Below are 21,382 nucleotides of genomic sequence, written 5' to 3'. Positions count from 1 at the left end.
TGTGACGTATAACTATTAACTACTATCACACCTATTCAGGCTGAGATATAACCGTAACCACAAAACTAAATAGAAATACTATTTTATCGGTTTCCTTTGAAAGAAATGTGATCGAATTTGGACAGAATTAACATTGTCCCATTTGTGTTGGTTCAGTTTACTTGTTAGTCCAGTTTTTACTAATATTTATTCAGTCACATGTAATATTTATCCATCTTTATTCAATCGTTTTAGCAATTAATTTACATAAACTTGGATTTAATGTTCTTAGGTTTACTTAAACAATTTTCTCAAAAAAAAAAAGGTTTACTTAAACAAAAACAAAAAGAATGGTGTATTCTTTATTCCTTACCAAAAGAAGAGTGTTACATACAACTGGTAAATCCATATCCAAAAGAAAATAAAGAACAAACAAACACACCAATTCAATATTCATGTACCTAAACAATAGTATAAACAACAACAAAAAAAAAAGTATTTGACCTAAATCTACTCTTTGTATACACAAAAGGCTTGTATTTTTCATTTTTAGAACTAGCGAGTATATATTAATGCACTCAGTCTTTCCTTAAGCTGACCTGTGTCACATAACAAAGCCACCAAACATTTCAAAATGAAATTAATACCAAGAAAATTCATGTGTGGATGATATGTAGACTGTTCCAAACCAACAGGATCCACCTCTCTCTGTTTGAATGCTTCTGACCTAAAGAGCTTTCGAACTTCGCAGCATTTCAAGAACTCAACTTCATAGACAATCTTCACACCCCATGAACTAAGCAATTGCCTATCTTGTGTGGTTATGACGACTCTGCTGCCATGACCAAACCAGCTAAACTCCTCACCAAGGGATTCTAACTGTTCGATCTTGTCCACGTCGTTAGCCACAAGTAGAACCTTCTTGTTCCTGAGCCTTGCTTTGATCGCTTTAAGACACCTATGAGAGCTCTTTGTGTTCAACCCTTCCCCTTGCATCATGGAAAGAAGCTCTTCTTGTAGATGAGATTTGCGGCAATGTTGTGAGATCTTTCTCACGTCTTCGAGGAAACAGTGAGCTTCAAAGTTATGAGAGATGCTCTCGTAAACGTGTCTTGCAAGTGCTGATCTTCCCATGCTTCCTCTTCCCCATATCCCAATGACTCGCACACCTTCCTTTGAGCTTAAATCTAACCGTGGATACAATTCATTCATGTGTTCATCGATACCAATTAGGTTATTACCATTTCTTGGTTTTACGGAGAACAACATCTTTGATATTCTTTCTGTGATTTCAACGACCAGCTTCGAGTCATCTTCCCTGAGAAAAAACCAGAGTAAACAACAAAGCAAACAGAGTAAAAACAGAGTGAAACAGAGCAACAACAGAGTAGAAACAGAGCAAAACAGAACAAAACAGAGCAAAAACAGAGTAAAACAGAGTAAAAACAGAGCAAAACAGAATAGTCAAGAACTGATCAAGAAGAAAACTCATCGAATATAGAAAAGATATCTTACCAGTTCTGTGAACATTCACCAGAGAGCTCAGCCAAATAATTCAACGCATCCCTCCAAGATTTGACCTTCTCTCTGCTTAGTCTCTTCTTGTGTTTCTCGAAATGTTTCTTGACTGCTCCGGTTTGTCTTCTCACGTCACAAGGATCGACGTCGTAGAAAATAGGCAGCACTTTGATCAAACCCTGTTTCTCGAGTTTCAGAATCTTCACAAGCTCTTCAAGACACCAGTAGGAAGCTGAGTAAGTCTTAGAAACCACCACGACGGCGATCTCTGACCCTTTGATTGCTTATAGAAGCTCCGGTGGAAACGGACGGCCCCTCTCCAACTCCTTGTCGTCTTTGAAAGTTCGAATCTCTTTCGCCACTAAGTCTCTGTAGAGAAAACTGACGAAGTTCTTGCGAGTATCTGCGCCTCTGAAGTTTAGAAAGACGTTGTATTTCTGAGGAGTGAAAGAGGAAGAAGATGAAGAAGACAGTGATGAGTTGGATTCGAATAGTCGTAACGATTTAACTTTTGTCTTAAAGCACGATAGTTTTTTCAATATTCTGTTCATCTTTAGTTTTTTTTTTTTTTTAATTTGACCTTTTTGAGTTTGCGAGTTAGACAAAAAAGGAGTTATGAAACTATTTATAGTTTCTATAGAGGAAGAGACACACTTAGGTAACGCTTAACGGTAATGAAATTACCCTTAAATTTCCAAGAAACATTGCATAAAAGTATAAAACCATTTGTACATAATTTTTTAATCAGGTTAGAATGATAAGAATATCTCCATTTTGTTCTCTAAGTACACCCTCATTTTTATGTGAAAACGCTATGAAAATGAACTGAAATATCGATGATTATAAATAAATAATTTCTCTATGACTTTAATATTGCAGCAAAATGTAAAGATCTAGTGATCATTTTTTGTTTAATAATTCGACTTATAGGAAATCAGTACATTTTATCTTCATTATACTTAGAGCAGTATTATTGGAGTTTTTAAAAGGGAATTTCTTTTTAAAAAAGTAATGTGTAAACTTCACTAAACCATAAAAACCAGTTTCTAAAGTCATGAAATAAGGATCGATTGTGGTGGGTTTTTTGTACTGTTTGTGGGTCCTACCGTCAAGTGACAATTCGCAAAATACGCTTTTTAATTTTAAATTTTTAGTTAGACAAATTTTTTTTAAAAAAAAACCCATAAGTGTTTCAGTGATAATGCTGCTCTTACGCCTTGTAATTTTCTTTCTATTTTAATATTTCATCATAAATTTGGCCCACCCGACCCCTTAGCTAAGAAGTCGAGTTTATTTCTTGTGGCGTACGTATTTCTTGTGGTGTACGTATACTGCTTCAACCTTTAATAATCTTTAAATACTAATATAATATATATTCGAGCAAAAAAATTTTATAACAACGTGTGTAACTCTTATTTCATGATTTATTTATCTTCTCTTTTGGGATTTTTCTGTTTAATAGCATTTGGCAAGTTTACCAAAACATGGATAACAAATTAGTTTTATTTATGATAATAGAGAATTACAATTATATTCTGAGTAACATTATTGTGAATTTTGTAACGGGGTGTATGGAATTTCAGGATAAACCTAAAAAGAATCTGCTCATTTTATTCGTTAGATATCCAGTTTATGTAAAAGGTTTAATTAATTAGTGGATTATATGGAATAAAAGGTCAAATAGTTAAATTAGCTAATGTGTACTTAGATATATTTTTAAATTGTTTTGTTTGAACTTATAACTTATGTATTTTGCAGTCTAATGTAAAGACCCGTGATCCTCTTTCTGTTTTTTTTTTTTTTTGAAAAACTCTTTCTGTATGATAAGCAGGTTTGTTTAAATAATTTGACGATTTATAAGATTTTTTTTTTTGAACAACGACGACTTATAAGATATCAATAAACTCTATACAGTTTTTTAATCTACGACAGTCTATGTTTTATCATAAACTTAGACCAGCCGCCCACTTTGTGCGTTTTGTCTAGTTTCCTATAGCTAAACATTTCATGGAAACTTAAAAACAATATACGTATATGTTATACATTTCGAGCTATTGTAATAAGAAGCATATTCAACCAAAAAAATAAAAATAAAATATGTGTCCATGATTTTTGCCTGAGATCATATGGAAAACATGGTTCTTCACGTGCCGTACGTCCTAGAACCGTGAACGTTTAAAAAGTAAAAACCGAGTTATTCTAAATCGCCAAAGAATGGTTCTACCTTTATAGAGACATGTTTACGTGCAAGTGAAAAAATATAGTAGTCATATCCTAAAGTTGAAACATGTTATTTTTCACAAAAGTTATAGAAGTGTTTGTTATGTCACAATCATATATTCCAAAGTAATAGTTTAATTTATGTTTAACGCATTACGCATGCAACGTCACAGATGCTGGAGATTTGGATACTTTTATCGTACCTTGAAAATTAATACAAGTTTTTTGCTAAGTATATAGAATCGTCGTGGAAAGTTTCTAAAATATTTTTTCAAAAAAAAAAAGTTTCTAAAATATTTTATACGATATTGTCGTGCAGTCACTGAGTTCGTAAGTCGTAACGTAAAAGTAACGTATGCTACTATACTTTGCCGAGTCACATATTCGTCGCAGAGTAGTACAGTGTTTTGTTTTACTATAATCAATGAAGAAGTCAAATAGACTTTTTTTATTTTTCTGGTACGTCATGGTATTCTGTGTTCAGAATTAAGAAATAAAGTCAGAGCCACTCCCGGTATTGTTTAAGACGAAAGAGTCAAAGGCTAACATTAGTATTAGGGTCCAAATGGTGACCGCGGATTTAGTAAAATAAGCGGGACAGAATTTAGGTGCGGGACGGTTCAACTGCGGTTCGTGCGTTTTGCGGGACAAGTGCGGTTTTGATAAAATTAGCGGTGCGGAATTGTGTTGATTGGTGAAAATCTATAGTGCAGAATTAAACAGTTAAGAAAAATTTAAATAATGTAAAATAGATATATCAATATATTTAATATAATTAAAATGAAAATTGTTTATTTAGTGTTATGGATATTAAATTTTCTTTATTATTTAGAAAAATTTAAATACCAAAATTCATCTCAAACAAATTTTTGATATATATATATATATATATTAAAAAATTATTTTCATGTATGTTTATAATCTATATTCTAAAATTTAGTAGGGTTTGGTATTTTACCCGAACCAGAACCAACCCAAACATACAAGTTCAGATCAGGGTCTGGAGCTAGACTAAACTACTTATTGGATATAATTTTTTTGGATCCGTGAATCTCGGTTCAAGTTTGAGTAGACCCAAGAATCATACTCCCTATGTCGTTTCATATTAAGTATCGTTGTAGAGAAATTTTTTCGTTACAAAATAAGTGTCATTTTCGATTTTCAATGCAAAATTTATTAATTTTATGTAGTAATTTATTTTTTTATTGGTTGAAATATGGTTAGGTGTATATGTAATTGTGTTTTTATATAGAAAATATACAAAATTAATTATTTTTTAATCTGTGTGCACAAGGTCAAAATGACACTTAATATGAAACAAAGGGAGTAGTATATATTAAGTATATTTGAGTGTATGGTGTATTTCTGGTATTACATGTATTTTTTTTTCAGATTCAGGTTTTTAGGGTATAGTTTTGGGTTTAGGGTAAGATTTTAGAATTTTAGAAATATAATTACGTACTATTATTTTTAACGGTTTGGATAACCAATTATTTTTGTAGCATATATATATATATATATATATATATATATATATATATATATATATATATATATATATATATATATATATTAAAATAGCTAAACAGATGTGTAAATGAAAAATGTATATATTTTTAATATATTTTTATATATATTAAAATAGTTACATAAATGTATATATATTATAAACCGCAGAAAAAATAAAAAAATCTTCAAATGACATTTTTCATGAAAACATGAAATATTATTTTAAAGTTTTGGTTGACCAATTATTTTTGTAACAAATATATATTAAAATACTTCAATTAGTACGTAAGGTTTTCATGTAACAGGTGAATATTATTAATTGAATGATGATAGTACGTAAGTGTTACAGTTAAAAACGCACTTCAACCACACCAAAATCGAAGATGCTATAAAACAAGTGCGTTATTTTACGTGATAGAACAAACAAAAACATTTTTTTGCTGAGTGCGGTATTTAAACAAAACCGCCTTTTTAGTTTTGTAATTGCTGATTGGTAACATTTTGAAAATCGCACTTGTACTGTATCAATTACGTCCCGTCCCGCAAACCCCATTCATAACCTTAATCTGAACTCTTCAGTTTGAAAAGTCGATAAAGTTGTAACCTATAGCCCCGGCCTATACCTATGTGATTTTTCTGATTTAATTTTATACACTAGAGTTTAATCCGCGCAACCGCGCGGATATTTGTTTTATTTTTATTCATCAAATTTAAAATTAATTTATCTTTTAAAATATTTTTATATAAATTTGGTTTTGATCTTCATTTTTAAAGCATATAATTTTTTAAACAAAATTGTATATTATTTAAACTCAAAATTATATAGATATTAAAGTATTGCATAAGAATTATGTGATGGATACGATTACATACGATGTTGTATTTATTTGATAAGATAGACAATTACATATGATATATATTTGAAAAGGGAACTAATATATTTGGAATAAAAAATAGCTAAGTATATTGTTAGGATTTTGTTATGTAAATATAAAAGATAATGTAACAATATTCTAGGGAATGATTTATTTTAAAATATCACACATGAAAAGAGCTATGACTTTTCTTTTAATAGATAAGATGGAAAGAATTGTTCGAAGTTTTTATTAGAAAGGAAAATTCTTTAGCCACATCTTACTAAGTTTAGCCATATACTAAACTTAATGATACATGAAAAAAAACAAATTAAGACAATTTCCTGTAACCAGATCTAACAGGTAGACAACAACCTAACCATTTCATGGCAAGATTAGTTCCCTTACACAATTCAGACTCAATAGCTCCCTCCCTGACTCTGAAACCTAACTGTCTGAATAGTTCACGAACTTTCTGGAACGCCAGAGGCTCGGCTTCGTAAACAAGCTTTATACCGGCTGAAACAAGCAACTGCTTGTCTTGTGTAGTGATGATAACTATACTCCCCGGACCAAAACAGCTGAAATCCTCTGCAAGAGCATCAAAGTGTTCAAGTTTATTAACTTCGTTCGCCACTAGCAGAACCTTCTGGTTCGATTCTACTTGCACCCTTTTAAGAACCTCTTGGCGTAGATGCGACATGTGACGGTCCTGAGATATCCTCTTCACATTCTCCAGGAAGCAATGGCTTCCGAAGTGTTGACAGATGTTCTTGTACACGAACTCAGCGAGAGCCGATCTACCGTTGCCTCCTCTCCCCCAGATACCTATCACTCTCACAGACTTCTTCTTCGAGTTCAGATCTATTAACCGCGACACAGCTTTCATGTGTACATCAATCCCCACTAGGTTACTTCCGGTTCTTGTTGGTTTTCTCGTTGTGTCAATCCACGTTGATATCCTCCTAGCAATCTCGTCCACCATCATCGAGTCATCTTCCCTGAAGAGACAGATAAACAACATCAGAACACGATTCAAAATCGGACATAGGAATTAAAAAATCCGACCAAAGTAAAAAAAAAAAAAAAACAGACAACCCATCACTGTCGGAACTTCATCATCAGATCGAATCTAAACAATAAAGTTTCAACCTTTAAACCTAAAACCTAGACATCCCAATCATTGTAGAAACTAACTTGATCCTCAAGTAAACGAATTTTTTTTTACCATTCCGATGAACAATGGCCGGAGATATTCGCGAGATTGGTCAACGCGTGTCCCCACGAGAGGACTTTCTCGCGATCTTCGCTCTTGTGCTCCTCAAACTGTACGGCGAATTTTTCCATCTGCCACCTCACGTGACACGGCTCAACGCCGTGGAAGACGGGGATCACGGTGAGTGAGCCCTTGTTGACGAAATCCATGATCTTGACGAGTTCTTGAAGGCACCAAGTGGACGCGGCGTAGTTCGCGGAGATCACAACTACGGCGAACTTGGATTCTTGGATGGCGCGTTCTAGCTCCGGCGAAATCTTCCGGCCGCTCTCGAGCTCCTTGTCGTCTTTGAAGGTGCGGATGTTCCTTCGGACGAGTTCTTTGTAGAGGAAGCTGATGAAGTTGCGGCGAGTGTCGAGTCCTCTGAAGCTCAGAAAGACATCGTACTTCGGGATGGTTGGTGGAGTAGAAGAAGTCATCTTAATGGTTCTGTCTGAGAGTAAAGAAAATTGACTCATTTTATAGATAGCCGTCTTCGTGCTAAGCCCGTGGAGAGAGAGTTTCAAGTGAGACTCGCCGCTTTCTTTCTACTTTCCTCGCATTTACTTTTCATTCTTTTTTAACGTCTGAGTTGATTATTAATCAAAAGCGGTGAGAACACCTAACAAAGAACAACACCTTGACACCCAAGGTAATGAAAACCCAAAGCCAAGTATGATTGAAATCAAAATATTATATTATATTTTTTGCCAGCTTTGATTCTGTCAAATTAATATTATATTATATTCTGAATTTGTTCATTCGAATTTGTAATATAACTTTTTTTTTGGACTAAATATAGTTTTTTGTAATACAATAAAAATCACCTAGTAAAGTTTAATAAATCATAGATTTGATTTCCGTTGATAGAGATCTGTTCTTTTATAAAAATAAAAAATAAAAAAAGTAATTTAACATTCATCTATACCTCGCTCTAAGAAAATGTACGGGTCTTCAGGCCGCCAATAAGCAACCGATATTACGAACAGTGATTCATACTGTACTAAAGTCTAGAATACGTATTGAACATTATCGAGAAAGTAATATAGATAAACGAAGGTGTACAGAAGCAACCCCGATATAATTTAACAACCAACATTTCTTTTTCACATTATAGATATTGTGCATAAGAGATTGGAATGGTTTACAATCATATACCGTTAGAGAACAAATGGCACGTTGTTTATTTTGCAACGATGTCTAATTCCTTTTCTTTTCCAAGAAGATGATGAGAAAATCAGAAATTTAATCGAAATGGGCATATCAATGGTATTGTGACGTATAATGCTGCCACACCGATCCGGATGGGAATAAATAATAACCACAAAACTTATTAGAGTAACTAATAGTAGACGTATAAAATAGAACTAGATACTCTGTTTTATCAGTTTCCTTTGAAAGAAATGTGATAGAATTTGAACAGAACAATTTCTCTCAATTGGTTGATTCAGTTTACTTGGATTTATTGTTTTAGATCAGTCAGTTTTCATACTTATTTATTCGTGCGCATGGATTTTATTAAGATGATATTACATACTTCATAAATTGTTTCAACTTTCAGGATACAAGTTTCAAAATATGATAAAGGTAACTAAATTCAATAAGCCTAACAGCTTTTCCAACGGAAGTTGCGGAGAAATATCTAAACAAATCAAAATAAAAAAAAACTAAAAAAAAATAGGAAAGATGGATGGCAGAGGTTCTCTGAACCACTACGAACATGTCTGTCTAGAAATTTTAATGACACTTGTTTCACTTTCATTAGTTAACATATATCTAAAACAGTTAAATTTAAATAGGCAACCATAACACATTAAAATATTATTTTTATTGTAAAAACCTTGAAGCAGCTTCCACCGACACGGTTGTTTTTAGAGCAATTTTATCGAAGAGATTTAGTTTTGAAGTTATAAAATTACATATACATTAGGTTACGTTTTTCATAAAATTTAAAACTCCGCAATTATATATAAATATATAATACTTCTCTATGTTTCTAAAAGATTAATATTCTAGTTTTTTCACACATTTTAATAAAATACATTAAATTTTGTATATTTTTTGTGTTTATTTTCTTTTCACAATTTTAAGCCAATAAAAAACTAATTAGTGCAATTAAAATTTTTGAAGTTTACAATTAGTTAATAAAACATACATTAAAAATATAAAATCTTTTAGAAAAAAATTATTTTCTAAAATATGTATTTTTAAGGAACGGAGGAAGTATATACACATATATATATGTACTTTTAAAACCCAAAACTAAATTCTCTCATTAGAAATGCTCTTTGATCTCGGTTAATTGGTCTAGGCGTTAGGCCATTTACCGTCAAACATTTTATTAGAACGGGTCTACCGAAAAACTTTCGAGGAGTTTAATAAAGAAAAGTATTAAAAAGGAAGAGAGAGTGAGATTAAAACAAAATTAAGAGGATTTTAGAAACTCATGAAAAAATTATATCCAAATGTCTTTTTGTGTTGGTTAAATTAAAAAAAAACAATTTAATTAGTCTACTAAATTTTATTAACAACTAATATTTTATTTTTAAGAAATTAAAGTGAATTTATACACGATGGTGCTGATCTTAGTTTGCTCCGATTTAATTTTCTGAAGTAATCCAATTCATTCATATTTATATATAAAAAAATTTAAGAGGCGGGGAGCGGGGTAGGTTATCAAGCTTTGTTCAAATTTTCCAGCAAACAATTACTACACAATCTTTGATTTAATCTTCCTTAGGTTTACAGAAACAAAACATAAACAAAAAAAAATGGTGTATTCTTTATTCCTTACAAAAAGAACAATATTTACATACACCGGTAAAACAATATTCAAAAGAATAGCTTTACTATTATCATTAAGACTAAAAGTCAATTTAAGAACAAACAAACACATCAATTCAATATTCATGTACCTAAACAATAGTATGAACAACAATTAAAAACAAAGCCACCAAACATTTCAAAATGAAATTAATACCAAGAAAATTCATGTGTGGATGATATGTACACTGCTCCAAACCAATAGGATCCACCTCTCTCTGCTTGAATGCTTCTGACCTAAAGAGCTTTCGAACTTCGTAGCATTTCAAGAGCTCAACTTCATAGACACTCTTCACACCCCATGAACTAAGCAATTGCCTATCTTGTGTGGCTATGACGACTCTGCTCCCATGACCAAACCAGCTAAACTCCTCACCAAGGGATTCTAACTGTTCGATCTTGTCCACGTCGTTAGCCACAAGCAGAACCTTCTTGTTCCTGAGCCTTGCTTTGATCGCTTTAAGACACCTATGAGAGCTCTTTGTGCTCAACCCTTCCCCTTGCATCATGGAAAGAAGCTCTTCTTGTAGATGAGATTTGCGGCAATGTTGTGAGATCTTTCTCACGTCTTCGAGGAAACAGTGAGCTTCAAAGTTATGAGAGATGCTCTCGTAAACGTGTCTTGCAAGTGCTGATCTTCCCATGCTTCCTCTTCCCCATATCCCAATGACTCGCACACCTTCCTTTGAGCTTAAATCTAACCGTGGATACAATTCATTCATGTGTTCATCGATACCAATTAGGTTATTACCATTTCTTGGTTTTACGGAGAACAACATCTTTGATACTCTTTCTGTGATTCCATCGACCAGCTTCGAGTCATCTTCCCTGAAAAAGAAAACAGAGTCAACAACAAAGTAAACAAAGTAAAAACAGAGTGAAACAGAGTAAAACAGAGCAAAAACAGAGTAAAAACAGAGTAATCAAGAACTAATCAAGAAGAAGAAAACTCATCAAATATAGAAACATATCTTACCAGTTCTTTGAACATTCACCAGAGAGCTCAGCCAAATAATTCAACGCATCCCTCCAAGATTTGACCTTCTCTCTGCTCTGTCTCTTCTCGTGTTTCTTGAACTGTTTCGCGACTTCTTCTCTCTGCCACCTCACGTGAGAAGGATCAACCTCGTAGAAAATAGGCAGCACTTTGATCAAACCCTTCTTCTCGAGTTTCAAGATCTTGACAAGCTCTTCAAGACACCAGTTGGAAGCTGAGTAAGTCTTAGAGACAACCACGACGGCGATTTCTGACCCTTCGATGGCTTGTAGAAGCTCCGGTGAGATCAGACGGCCTCTCTCCAACTCCTTGTCGTCTTTGAAAGTTCGGATCTCTTTCGCCACTAACTCCTTGTAGAGAAAACTGACGAAGTTCTTGCGAGTATCTGGGCCCCTGAAGCTTAGAAAGACGTCGTATTTCTGAGGAGTGAAAGAGGAAGAAGACAGTGATGACCTGGATTCGAGTAGTCGCAATGATTTAACTTTTGTCTTAAAGCACGATAGCTTTTTCATGATTCTGTTCATCTTTAATTCTTTTTTTTTTTTTTTTTTTATATATGGACTTTTTTGAGTTTGCAGTGTAGCCGAAAGGAGTTATGAAACTATTTAGTTTTTATAGAGGAAGAGACACATTTAGTTAGTGCTTAACGGTAACGAAATTACCATTAAATTTCCAAGAAACATTGCATGAAGTATAAACCATTGTATATATATATTTTCTAATCAGGTTAGAATGATAAGAATATCTCCATTTTGTTCTTTAAATATACCCCATTTTTATGTGAAAACGCTATGAAATGAACTGAAATATCCATGATTAGAGTAAATAAATCTCTATATATCTTTGATATTGCTTTGTTTAATATTGAAGTAAAATGTAGAGATCTCATGATCATTTTTTTGTAAAATAATTTTACTTAAAGGAAATTAATATATTGTACTTTTAAAATATTATACGTACGTCTCGTGATTTTCTATCTGTTTTAAAAAAAATTCGTCATATATTTGGCCCACCCGCCCTCCTTATCTAAGAAGTTGAGTTCATTTTTTTTGTGGTGTATACTACTGCTTCAAGCTTTTAATGTGTTTATTTTGGTAATTGATATATATCGAGCAAAGCTTTTTATAACCACGTGTGTAGTTAGTGTTCATGATTTATTTATTTTCTCTTTTGGGATTTTTTTTCAGTTTGATTGCATTTGACAAGTGTACCAAAAATGAGTAACAAATTATTTATTTTTTGGACATAAACAAATTACTTTTATTTATAATAAGCAAAAACCCACATTATATTTTTGAATAACATTATTGTGAATTGTCGTAACGGTATAAAATTACAATTAGGATAAACCTAAAAAGAATATGCTCATTTTATTCATTAGGTCTCCAGTTCATGTGAAAAGTTCAATTAACTAGTGGAAATGGAATGAAAGGCCAAATAGTTTTTTTTTTTTGTCAACGAAAGGCCAAATAGTTAAATTAGCTATAACGTGTCTTAGGTATAATTTTTTATCTTGTTCTGTTTGAACGTACAAATTATTAATTTTGCAGTCAAATGTAAAGATCAGTGATCCTTTTTTCTGTTATGATAAGTAGGTTTGTTAAAATAATTTGACGACTCATAAGATATCGATAAATTTCATGCTGAAACTATACTTTTTAAATCTACGTTCTTTATTTTATCATAAAACTTAGTCCAGCCGCCCACTTTGTGTTTTAGGCTAGTTTCTTAGATAACATTTCTTGGAAATTTAAAAACCATTAAACATATATTATAAATTTCGAGCTATCGTTAATATATTTGTTTTAAGAAGTATATTCAACTCAAAAATAAAAATAAAATACGTGTCCAATTGTCCATGATATGTGCCTGAGATCATATGGAAAACATGGTTCTTTACGTGCCGAACGTCGTCCTAGACACCGTGAAATGAACGTTTAAAAAATAAAAACCGAGTTATTCGAAATCGCCTAGAATCGTTCTACATTTGTTTTTTTTCTCAAAGTAATAGTTTAATTTCTGTCTAATGCATGCAACGTCACATATACCGGAGATTTGGATACTTTTATCGTACCTTAAAAATCAATATAATTTGTCTGCTAAATTATATATTTAATTGTCGTTGAAAATTTCTAACGTATTTTATACGATATTGTCGTGCAGTCACTGAGTTCGTAAGCCGTAACGTAAGTAACGTATACTACTATACTTTACCGAGTCACACATCCGTAGCAGACTGCTACAGTGTTTTTTTTTTTTTTGGAAATGTGTTAAGCATTCTAGAATCAAATCATGTCAAATTCAGATTTATCTGTTTGTGCTATCAGTCGACATAGATATATAATTATTTTTTGAGAACAGTCAGGTTTTTTAACAATGATAAAATGATTCCTAAGTAACTAGTCGGGTGGACCTTGGTTTGCCGGATTATAAAAAAAGTCAAATAGATTTTTAATTTTCTTGTATGTCATAGTATTATTTGTTTACAATTATGAAGTAAAGTCAAAACCATTCCTGTTTTTGTTTAAGACGAACGAGGCAAGGGATAAATATTAATATTAATCCGAATTCTTTGGGTTCCCAATAGTAATATACGGATAAACTGTAGTGTGGTTCTAATAGTAACAAAAATGTATATATATATATATATATAAAGATTTTTGTTATGATTAATTAGGGTGTAGTGTTTGTAGAAGCGTTACCATTCAAAACCTCAATTTAAAAAGTCAATAAAGTTGTAACCTATTTGATTTTCTGATTTAGTTTTATATATATGACTAGCTTGTTTCTGTTCGTTCGTTCTATTTTCAATTTTATTGATAGAAAATTTGATAATTCCTTTAGCTTTTCGATGATATCATTTAATTTTAATAATATTCCATAGATGACAAAACGATGGAAAAATTGTTCGAAGTTTATAAAAATAAAAATCCTCCAAGTAAAATAAAACTCTATACCCAGATATTTAAGAAATTATCAAGCATAATAAATTTATGATATATAATTTATATAAGATAATGTATTTGAAAAAATAGTAAGATGATCATTTTGCAATATTATATATATGTTATATAAACTAATAATTATTTATATATAAACACTATCTAAGACAATGTAGTAAACCAATTATGGTTTTGGTGCTTTGTTGTAAGAAAGATTTAGGGGTGAATGTTCATGTATCTATTCGGGTTTGGTACGGTCTATCCAGGTTTTGGATTTTAGAAGCTAAAGATTTTAATCCTATTCATATATTTATAAATTTTGGTTTATATTTGATTCAGATCATTAAGGGTTCAATTTAGGTTTAGATACCCATTAAATTATGTAAAAAAGAGAAATATACAAATATATTTAAAATCCTCAAAAACATATATATTAGAATTACATAAGACTAAATACTAAAATTAACATCAAAATTGGTTCGATTTGGATATTTGAGTGGATAACAAATAGGTATTATTAATATTTCTGGTGTTTTGAAGCTTTTAGCTATTTTTAGATATTTACTTGTGACTATTTTTGGTAATTTTTAGATATTAAATTATTTTGAAGATTTTCTAGATATTCAATTTAAAATAACTAATATATTTAAGTATATAATTGTGATTTATATATCTTCAGATACTCAAAATATTTCGGTTTGGTCGGATTTGATTCAGATTCTTCAGATATCAAAGTTTTAAATCATTCATGTATTTAATTAGTTTCAGTTTTGGTTCACTATTACTTTTTCGAGTCTGGTTGGTTCTTCAAATTCATATATTTTGTTTTGCCTTAGAATATTTAACATCATTTCTAATTTCTATTATTTTTTTGGAATTACTTCTAAATTTTATTATTAAATAAATAAAAAGACAAAAAAAATTGAACTGTTTTTTAGTTAAAAAATAAACTTTGTTTAAAATATAATATTTCGATTTTAGATAATTTTTATTATTATTTTAATCTCTTATTTTAACAAACAAAATTAAATTCATTTTTATTTTTAACTAATTTATATATTTTATTCATTAAATATATAAACGATATTATCCACTCTAACTTTAACGTGAAAGTTTGAATACTAAATTGAATTTCAAAATCTATGTATACTCAAAATCAATTCGCAAATAATAATATATATTATAGTCTGATGACATTTATTTATAGAATTTAGTAGTTAGTATAAATTTAGGAAAAGTTAAAATAGTATGTAGCCTTAGATGATTTATTCGGCCCACTAATCAGTTAATTAGGCCTAATACCCTTTTTAGCTTGGAAAATATTCAAATGGGCTATTCTTAATTTCGAAGTTTTACAATAGAGCAATTACAGAATACTCATTTTATGTCTGTAAAGTTCTAAAAATATTCGTAGCCAACTGTTAAAGATCCAAAGTCTAATTAAAGGCAAAAGAGAGCCCATCACTTGAAGAAATGTATAAAGTTTTTGAATTTGTTTAAGCGGACAGTGGATAAGGACCAGAAGGTATACTTTACAACAGTTCATGTTTTCATTTGAATCAATTAATATAAAATCGATATTAGTTACTCACACAATGATCACGACGTGACGATCACCCCATTCCAAGTTTCCAACTAATCAAAAAAATCAAAGGAGCTCGCTAACGTTTGACATTTTATGATTAGAGAGATCACAATCATCTTAATCTTCTAATTAGTTTGTTGACCTTTAGACCCTACATCAATTTCTCACTCATAATCAGTTCTAAAATAATTTATGTCATTAATAGAGTATAGTATGCAAGCGTACCTAGCAAAAATCAATTATTAGCTGGAATAAAAGCTACCAAATCCACAAATTTAGAAATGCTATCCGCTATAAACTTCTAATTTAATGAAAACTATAACCCAACTCAATAATAAAGCATTTGATAACATAACGGGACTAAAAATTAACTGAATCAACCAAAGCTATTTTTGATATATTAATAATAAACATTTCAGTAGCATAAAGCATATGATCTAGAAACACAATTAACAGTTTCAATCTTCAACCAACATGTTACTATAATGCTGTCGGTTCAAACTATATTTTTTTTCCAATAACTTTTAATATATGCAATAACTATGAGATGCGGACCATTTTTTATAACATGTTTCATCCTTTTTGACCGTAATTACAAGAAGGAAAAAAACATTAATCTCTTTATGTCTTAATGCATAATTATAAATTAAATTTTACTTAGGACAAAGTACAGTTCACAAAGTAATCTCTTCCCTCAAGCTTTCTATCTCTCTTTCCTCCGTTAGACCCGCTCTCTCTCTCCAATCCCCTTCTTCTTCGTCTTCCCCTTCCTCCTCACTAGAGTTTTTTGATTCATTCAACAACAGACCCCACCTCATCTCTCTTTTCTAATACGATGACCTCGAAGAACAACGGCTTGTCTGCCGCGCTTGTCTCCAATCTCCAAGACGTGCTTTCCAAGAGAAAAGGAGGCAGCGATGCATCTCCGTCGGAGGAGGCTCCCTCCACTTCTGTTGCGGCCAAGGAGGAGATCGATGAGGACTCAAGACCCATCGTTTTAGTCACGAATGGAGATGGGATTGATTCGCCTGGACTCCTCTCTCTCGTTGAGGCTTTGGTTAGCGAAGGGCTCTACAATGTCCACGTCTGTGCTCCTCAAACGTACGCTTTCGATTGTTGATTTGTTCGTCTTCTTGTTTAAAGTTTGGAACTTTTGGTAAGGCTTGTGAATTGGAATGTGCGCAGGGATAAATCGGTTTCCTCTCATTCTATGACTCCTGGAGAAACCATCGCTGCGAGTTCGGTTATTATCAAAGGTGCCACCGCCTTTGAAGTTTCAGGTTTGTGGATATTGAATACATCTATAAACTTTGACAAAGGAAGGTTTTTATAATCTGAAAGTTTGAGTCTTTTTGTTGGAAGAAAAGATTCATTGATTGTGGTTGTCTCAGGGACTCCTGTGGACTGCATCTCATTAGGATTATCAGGAGCGCTTTTCGCTTGGTCTAAACCAATACTGGTTAGTATTTTTTTAATCATCATTGAGATGTTATGGTACTATCTTGTAATTTCTGCTTATTTTCTTCAGGTGATTAGTGGAATCAATCAGGGATCAAGCTGTGGTAATCAAATGTAGGTGTTTTTGTCTTTTTATATATTCCTTGTCTGTCCATGGAGCTATGTGTTTTCCTGATGGGAGAATCCTCCTTCAGGTTCTACTCCGGTGCAGTAGCTGGAGCCAAGGAGGCTTTGGTTTCTGGAGTACCCTCTTTGTCAATATCACTGAACTGGTGAGTTTTAATCATGGGAAATTGGGAATGCATACTGCTATATATGTGGACGTGTTGGCCATTTACTTTTTCTGATTGTTTATAGGAAGAAAGGTGAAAGCAAAGAAAGTGAATTTAAGGAGGCTGTTGGTGTCTGTTTACCTCTGATTAACGCAACTATCAGAGACATTGAGAAAGGAGTTTTCCCTAAAGACTGCTCTCTCAACATAGAAATTCCAACATCACCCTCATCAAACAAGGTTACTGATGCAAGCATGTTCTTTTTTTTTTGGTGATAATTAGAGTCTCACTAGCCAATGGTTTAGGGAGGTTGATGTTTCGTTTACATATGAATAGGGTTTCAAGGTGACAAAACAAAGCATGTGGAGGCAGAGTCATAGTTGGCAAGCTGTTTCAGCTAACCGTCACCCTGGTGCTGGGAACTTCATGTCCAACCAACAAAGCCTAGGAGCTCAGCTTGCCCAGCTTGGCAGAGATGCTTCAGCTGCTGTGAGTTAACTCTTTACTATTCAAATATTTTAATCCGCAGCTCTGTTATTTCTATGTTAGTTTTTGGTTCAGGTCCAAGATTAGTTAACTAGATACTGAACTAAGATATCTGGCAATATCAGGGAGCGGCACGTCGTTTTACAACGCAGAAGAAGAGTATTGTGGAGATTGAATCGGTTGGTGTTGCTCCTAAAACTGAGAGCCGTGTTAAGAAATACTTCCGCCTAGAGGTATTGTAAATTTTGAACTCCGTTCTCTTCATAAACCCTTTTGGATATTTAGTCTTTGATCCTGAGTCCTGACTATGTTTATGTGCAGTTTGTGGCTAAAAATGAAGAACATACGGATGAAGATTTGGATATCAAGGCTCTAGAAGATGGTTTTGTAAGTTGGCATGATCATATATATGCTCTTTTCTGAATCAACCCTTCGGATCATCATGATATAGAATTTTTCTGGTGAAGTTCTTGATTCTAATCCAAATACTTGCCCTTTTTGTAATGACAGGTCTCTGTGACTCCATTGTCTCTACGTCCAAAAATGGATTCAGAAACTCAAGCCGCAGTGTCAGAATGGATCTCCAAAGCCCTTAACGCTGATCAATGAAAAAGGTCATACTCAGTAAATTATGTTACATGGTTTGGGCAAATCTGCTAACTCCATTCTGCATTTGTTTGTTCTTTGTGGTCTTGTTGTTATTCAACCATTGTTTCTATATTATTTATTTGTTCCTCGTACAAGTCTCGTGGGTTATTTTATGTTGGCTTGGTTGATTTGTCAGTAGCTGTTTGGGAACGTTTTACCTTTGTAATTGAAAAAGGGTCGGTCTGAGTTTTCATTCATACAACATTGTTTTTGTTTGTATGCCTTTTGATTGAGAAAAACAGCCCACAAAGATCCTGGCTGATACTATTGGTTCAACTGAAACATGATCCAGGAACTATCTTTGCATTTTGGCTCCCGTTATCTCTTAGAGTCGGGTACTGAGATTTCTAATGTGAAAGATGTTGTCATCGGACAATATGAAGACGACGTGTGAGATTTTTGAACCATGTCATTGCATTGAATTTATTTCAATATCCTGCAAGCATTACCTCCTAATGACAACACCCACAAACCACAATAATAAAACAAAAGTCAAATGTTACAACCTTTTTCCTAGCTTCCAACATGATCAATATATCACAAATACTTTTATATCTCAAAGTTACGGAAGTTTCACTAAGCAGTTGTACTTATATTCAGCAAGCGTTTTACCATGTTTCTGTTTCTCTGTGACGCAGCGCATCTTTCAAATAAGTATAGCCAGTGTTCTATATAGGCTTCTTATTATTATCCGAGATACAATCCGGATCTGCTCCGAAAATTTGGATATTTAAAATGCCGGATCCGAATCCGGATAATAAAATGTTGAATTCGTCAAAATCGAATCCAGATCCGGATATCTTGCTTTTTTAGTCCGGATATCTAGATCCATAATTTTTATTGATAATTATTTCAAAAACAGTAATTTATATATATATATAAATTACTGTTAATATTTTGATATAGTTAAATATTATTTATTATTAGTCGGTTTAGTTCACATTGATTCTTCTGAAAATTCTATACATTTTGACGGTTTAGCAAGATCACACACATACTACATATTCATATTCTTCTCATTCAGATACTATATGTTCATCATCTTCCTTTTTTTAGAGTTTCGATCAGTTAATGCGCAATTACAATTTGTTCTACAAATTAAACGAAGTCTATCTTTAGAGGATTACATGTTCTCTTTCTTCTATGGTTCATACTTAAAAAGAAAACCACAGACTCTGGCAGCACGGAGGAAGAGTGATCCAAAGATAGCCTGTGGTGTGTTGCTGGTTAAATGCAGATTGAGAGAAGAGTTGAATAGCTTCACATATCTCAAAGGCTGGACCCCGCTTCTATCTACACCCAGCGAGTTACTCGTTTGACTATAATATATCAACATAGAGCATCAATTATCTTGCTTTCTTGGCTTTGGTAAAATCACCAGACAGTGCTCTTATAAAGATGGAGACACGCAAATTTTAACCAACGCGACAAGAGTTATGTTCTTAACGACTAAAACATACATACGCCTTTAGAAGCGAAAGCAATATTGTAGAGTGCTTCACCTACTCATCACTTAGTGAGACAATATAAAATTAAGGATTTGATATTACTAGTTTTTTTTTAACCTTTGGTAATCTCAGATCGATAAAAAGGTGGTGCAGTATACATATGGACTCTTACTTCTGGGTATTTAAATAGATTGTAGAATAAGTCTATATCCAAGTAGTCATAAGGTAAAATGTATTGGAATGCATTCGAATTTAGGTTACTTAGCAATTCTACCACTAGACTACCACTTTGTGGTTGATATTTCTTAGTTGCTCTGGTCCAGCTTTTCTTTTTTATGACTTCTATAATACTACCAGCTTTCTCTTTGTATCTTATGAATTTGGTCCAAAGAAAGGTAGATCATTTTTGATTTTAGTCCCTGGGGGATGAGTGCTCGAATACCCACGTGTCCAAGTTCTCATGAATCAGTTAAGGACTCAAAGCCTATAGACATAGAATTAAAAGTTTAATAAATTGTGAACAACAAAAACAAATTAAGAAAACGACGAAGTAGCAATTATTATGTTTTGGTTGTTCAAAGGACAAAGAAGGCATAACACTATGCTTGACTTGCACTTAAGCTTTATTTCATTACCCAAAAAGAAGAAGGTTAGGTGCTTGATTAAGAACTCAACCCAAGTTTTAGTATAATACAATCCTTATTCCTATCTCATTTTGCATGCTTACACTTTCCTTAAATTACTATACTCAAGAAAGTTGGTTATAATAATAAGTCTATCAACTTGATACAAACTGAAACATTATCCCCAAGATGAAAGTTGTTAGTTTATTCCAACAAAGCATGTCAAATTACGAGCTAAGAGGCGGCTAAAGACTAAGTAAAGACCTAAGGACGGTTCACACAAATTTAAAAGCTTCATTGTCTGGAAACGACAACACACTTTGGACAAAAAGCTAAATATCAAATTAATTAATATACTAACTTAGCTTAACGTGGCCAAGATAGCTTATACTTTCTGGCTTGACTACTAGATTAGATTAAATTAGATTAATTAGGAATACATCATCCAGCAACAACAAGAAAAAAAACGATTATATTCGAAATATAAAATGGGGGAAAAGTTACTAATACATTATTGCTAAAGTGATTAAACAGAAAAAGTTAAATTGCTAAACTAATTTGTTAGAGTTAAGAATCATTTTAGTTGCATTATCATTTGTTTTTAAATATAGTATAGTTTTAGAATTTTCCGAATATTAAATTTTCATTTTTAGGAATTTAGGAATCTGAAATAGTTGGGACGATTTCAAATAATTAAAAATGTTCATTTTTTAAAAAGAAAAAAGTATTTTTTTTGATTCTGTGTGTGTTGGTTAAAGCGAATTA

The 21,382-nt window shown here is 32.4% G+C and overlaps 3 protein-coding genes and 1 pseudogene across 4 annotated transcripts; 1 reads left to right on the top strand and 3 right to left on the bottom strand.

Moving 5' to 3' along the window:
• Positions 1-320: 320 nt before the first annotated feature.
• LOC106357229 lies at positions 321-2,318 on the bottom strand (annotated as a pseudogene).
• Positions 2,319-5,306: 2,988 nt separating this feature from the next.
• On the bottom strand, positions 5,307-9,878 carry LOC106357228 (disease resistance protein Roq1). Its single transcript, XM_013796907.3, has 2 exons — positions 7,309-9,878; positions 5,307-7,081 (listed from the first exon to the last, which is right to left on the bottom strand). Exons 1-2 carry the CDS (start codon positions 7,812-7,814, stop codon positions 6,412-6,414), a joined length of 1,176 nt encoding a protein of 391 aa, XP_013652361.2. The 5' UTR covers positions 7,815-9,878; the 3' UTR covers positions 5,307-6,411.
• Positions 9,879-10,093: 215 nt separating this feature from the next.
• On the bottom strand, positions 10,094-12,114 carry LOC106357226 (disease resistance protein Roq1). Its single transcript, XM_013796906.3, has 2 exons — positions 11,135-12,114; positions 10,094-10,986 (listed from the first exon to the last, which is right to left on the bottom strand). Exons 1-2 carry the CDS (start codon positions 11,677-11,679, stop codon positions 10,251-10,253), a joined length of 1,281 nt encoding a protein of 426 aa, XP_013652360.1. The 5' UTR covers positions 11,680-12,114; the 3' UTR covers positions 10,094-10,250.
• A 4,218-nt stretch (positions 12,115-16,332) lies between these two features.
• LOC106354244 (5'-nucleotidase SurE-like) lies at positions 16,333-18,743 on the top strand. Of its 2 annotated transcripts, XM_013794136.3 has the most exons (10): positions 16,336-16,783; positions 16,868-16,962; positions 17,074-17,141; positions 17,211-17,254; positions 17,335-17,412; positions 17,498-17,651; positions 17,749-17,901; positions 18,024-18,131; positions 18,220-18,285; positions 18,409-18,743. In XM_013794136.3, exons 1-10 carry the CDS (start codon positions 16,518-16,520, stop codon positions 18,505-18,507), a joined length of 1,131 nt encoding a protein of 376 aa, XP_013649590.2. In that variant the 5' UTR covers positions 16,336-16,517; the 3' UTR covers positions 18,508-18,743. The 2 variants fall into 2 exon arrangements, with proteins under 2 accessions (XP_048592158.1, XP_013649590.2); XM_048736201.1 differs by having other exon boundaries at positions 16,333-16,783; positions 17,074-17,254.
• Positions 18,744-21,382: the final 2,639 nt, after the last annotated feature.

This window comes from Brassica napus, chromosome A7, assembly GCF_020379485.1.
Source record: "Brassica napus cultivar Da-Ae chromosome A7, Da-Ae, whole genome shotgun sequence".
NCBI classification, from domain to species: domain Eukaryota; kingdom Viridiplantae; phylum Streptophyta; class Magnoliopsida; order Brassicales; family Brassicaceae; genus Brassica; species Brassica napus.
The sequence above is the reverse complement of the archived record's forward strand: the minus strand, read 5'-3'. Positions and strand labels throughout refer to the sequence as shown.

Bases quoted from the DNA above. Each gene is read 5' to 3' on its own strand.
- LOC106357226 (XM_013796906.3), bottom strand. From the start codon at position 11,679: ATGAACAGAATCATGAAAAAGCTATCGTGCTTTAAGACAAAAGTTAAA. The intron at 10,987-11,134 runs GTAAGATATGTT...TTTCTTTTTCAG, and splicing joins GGTGAATGTTCAAAGAACTG to GGAAGATGACTCGAAGCTGG.
- LOC106357228 (XM_013796907.3), bottom strand. From the start codon at position 7,814: ATGAGTCAATTTTCTTTACTCTCAGACAGAACCATTAAGATGACTTCT. The intron at 7,082-7,308 runs GTAAAAAAAAAT...CTGTCTCTTCAG, and splicing joins GGCCATTGTTCATCGGAATG to GGAAGATGACTCGATGATGG.
- LOC106354244 (XM_048736201.1), top strand. From the start codon at position 16,518: ATGACCTCGAAGAACAACGGCTTGTCTGCCGCGCTTGTCTCCAATCTC. The intron at 16,963-17,073 runs GTTTGTGGATAT...TGGTTGTCTCAG, and splicing joins CACCGCCTTTGAAGTTTCAG to GGACTCCTGTGGACTGCATC. The intron at 18,286-18,408 runs GTAAGTTGGCAT...TTGTAATGACAG, and splicing joins AGGCTCTAGAAGATGGTTTT to GTCTCTGTGACTCCATTGTC.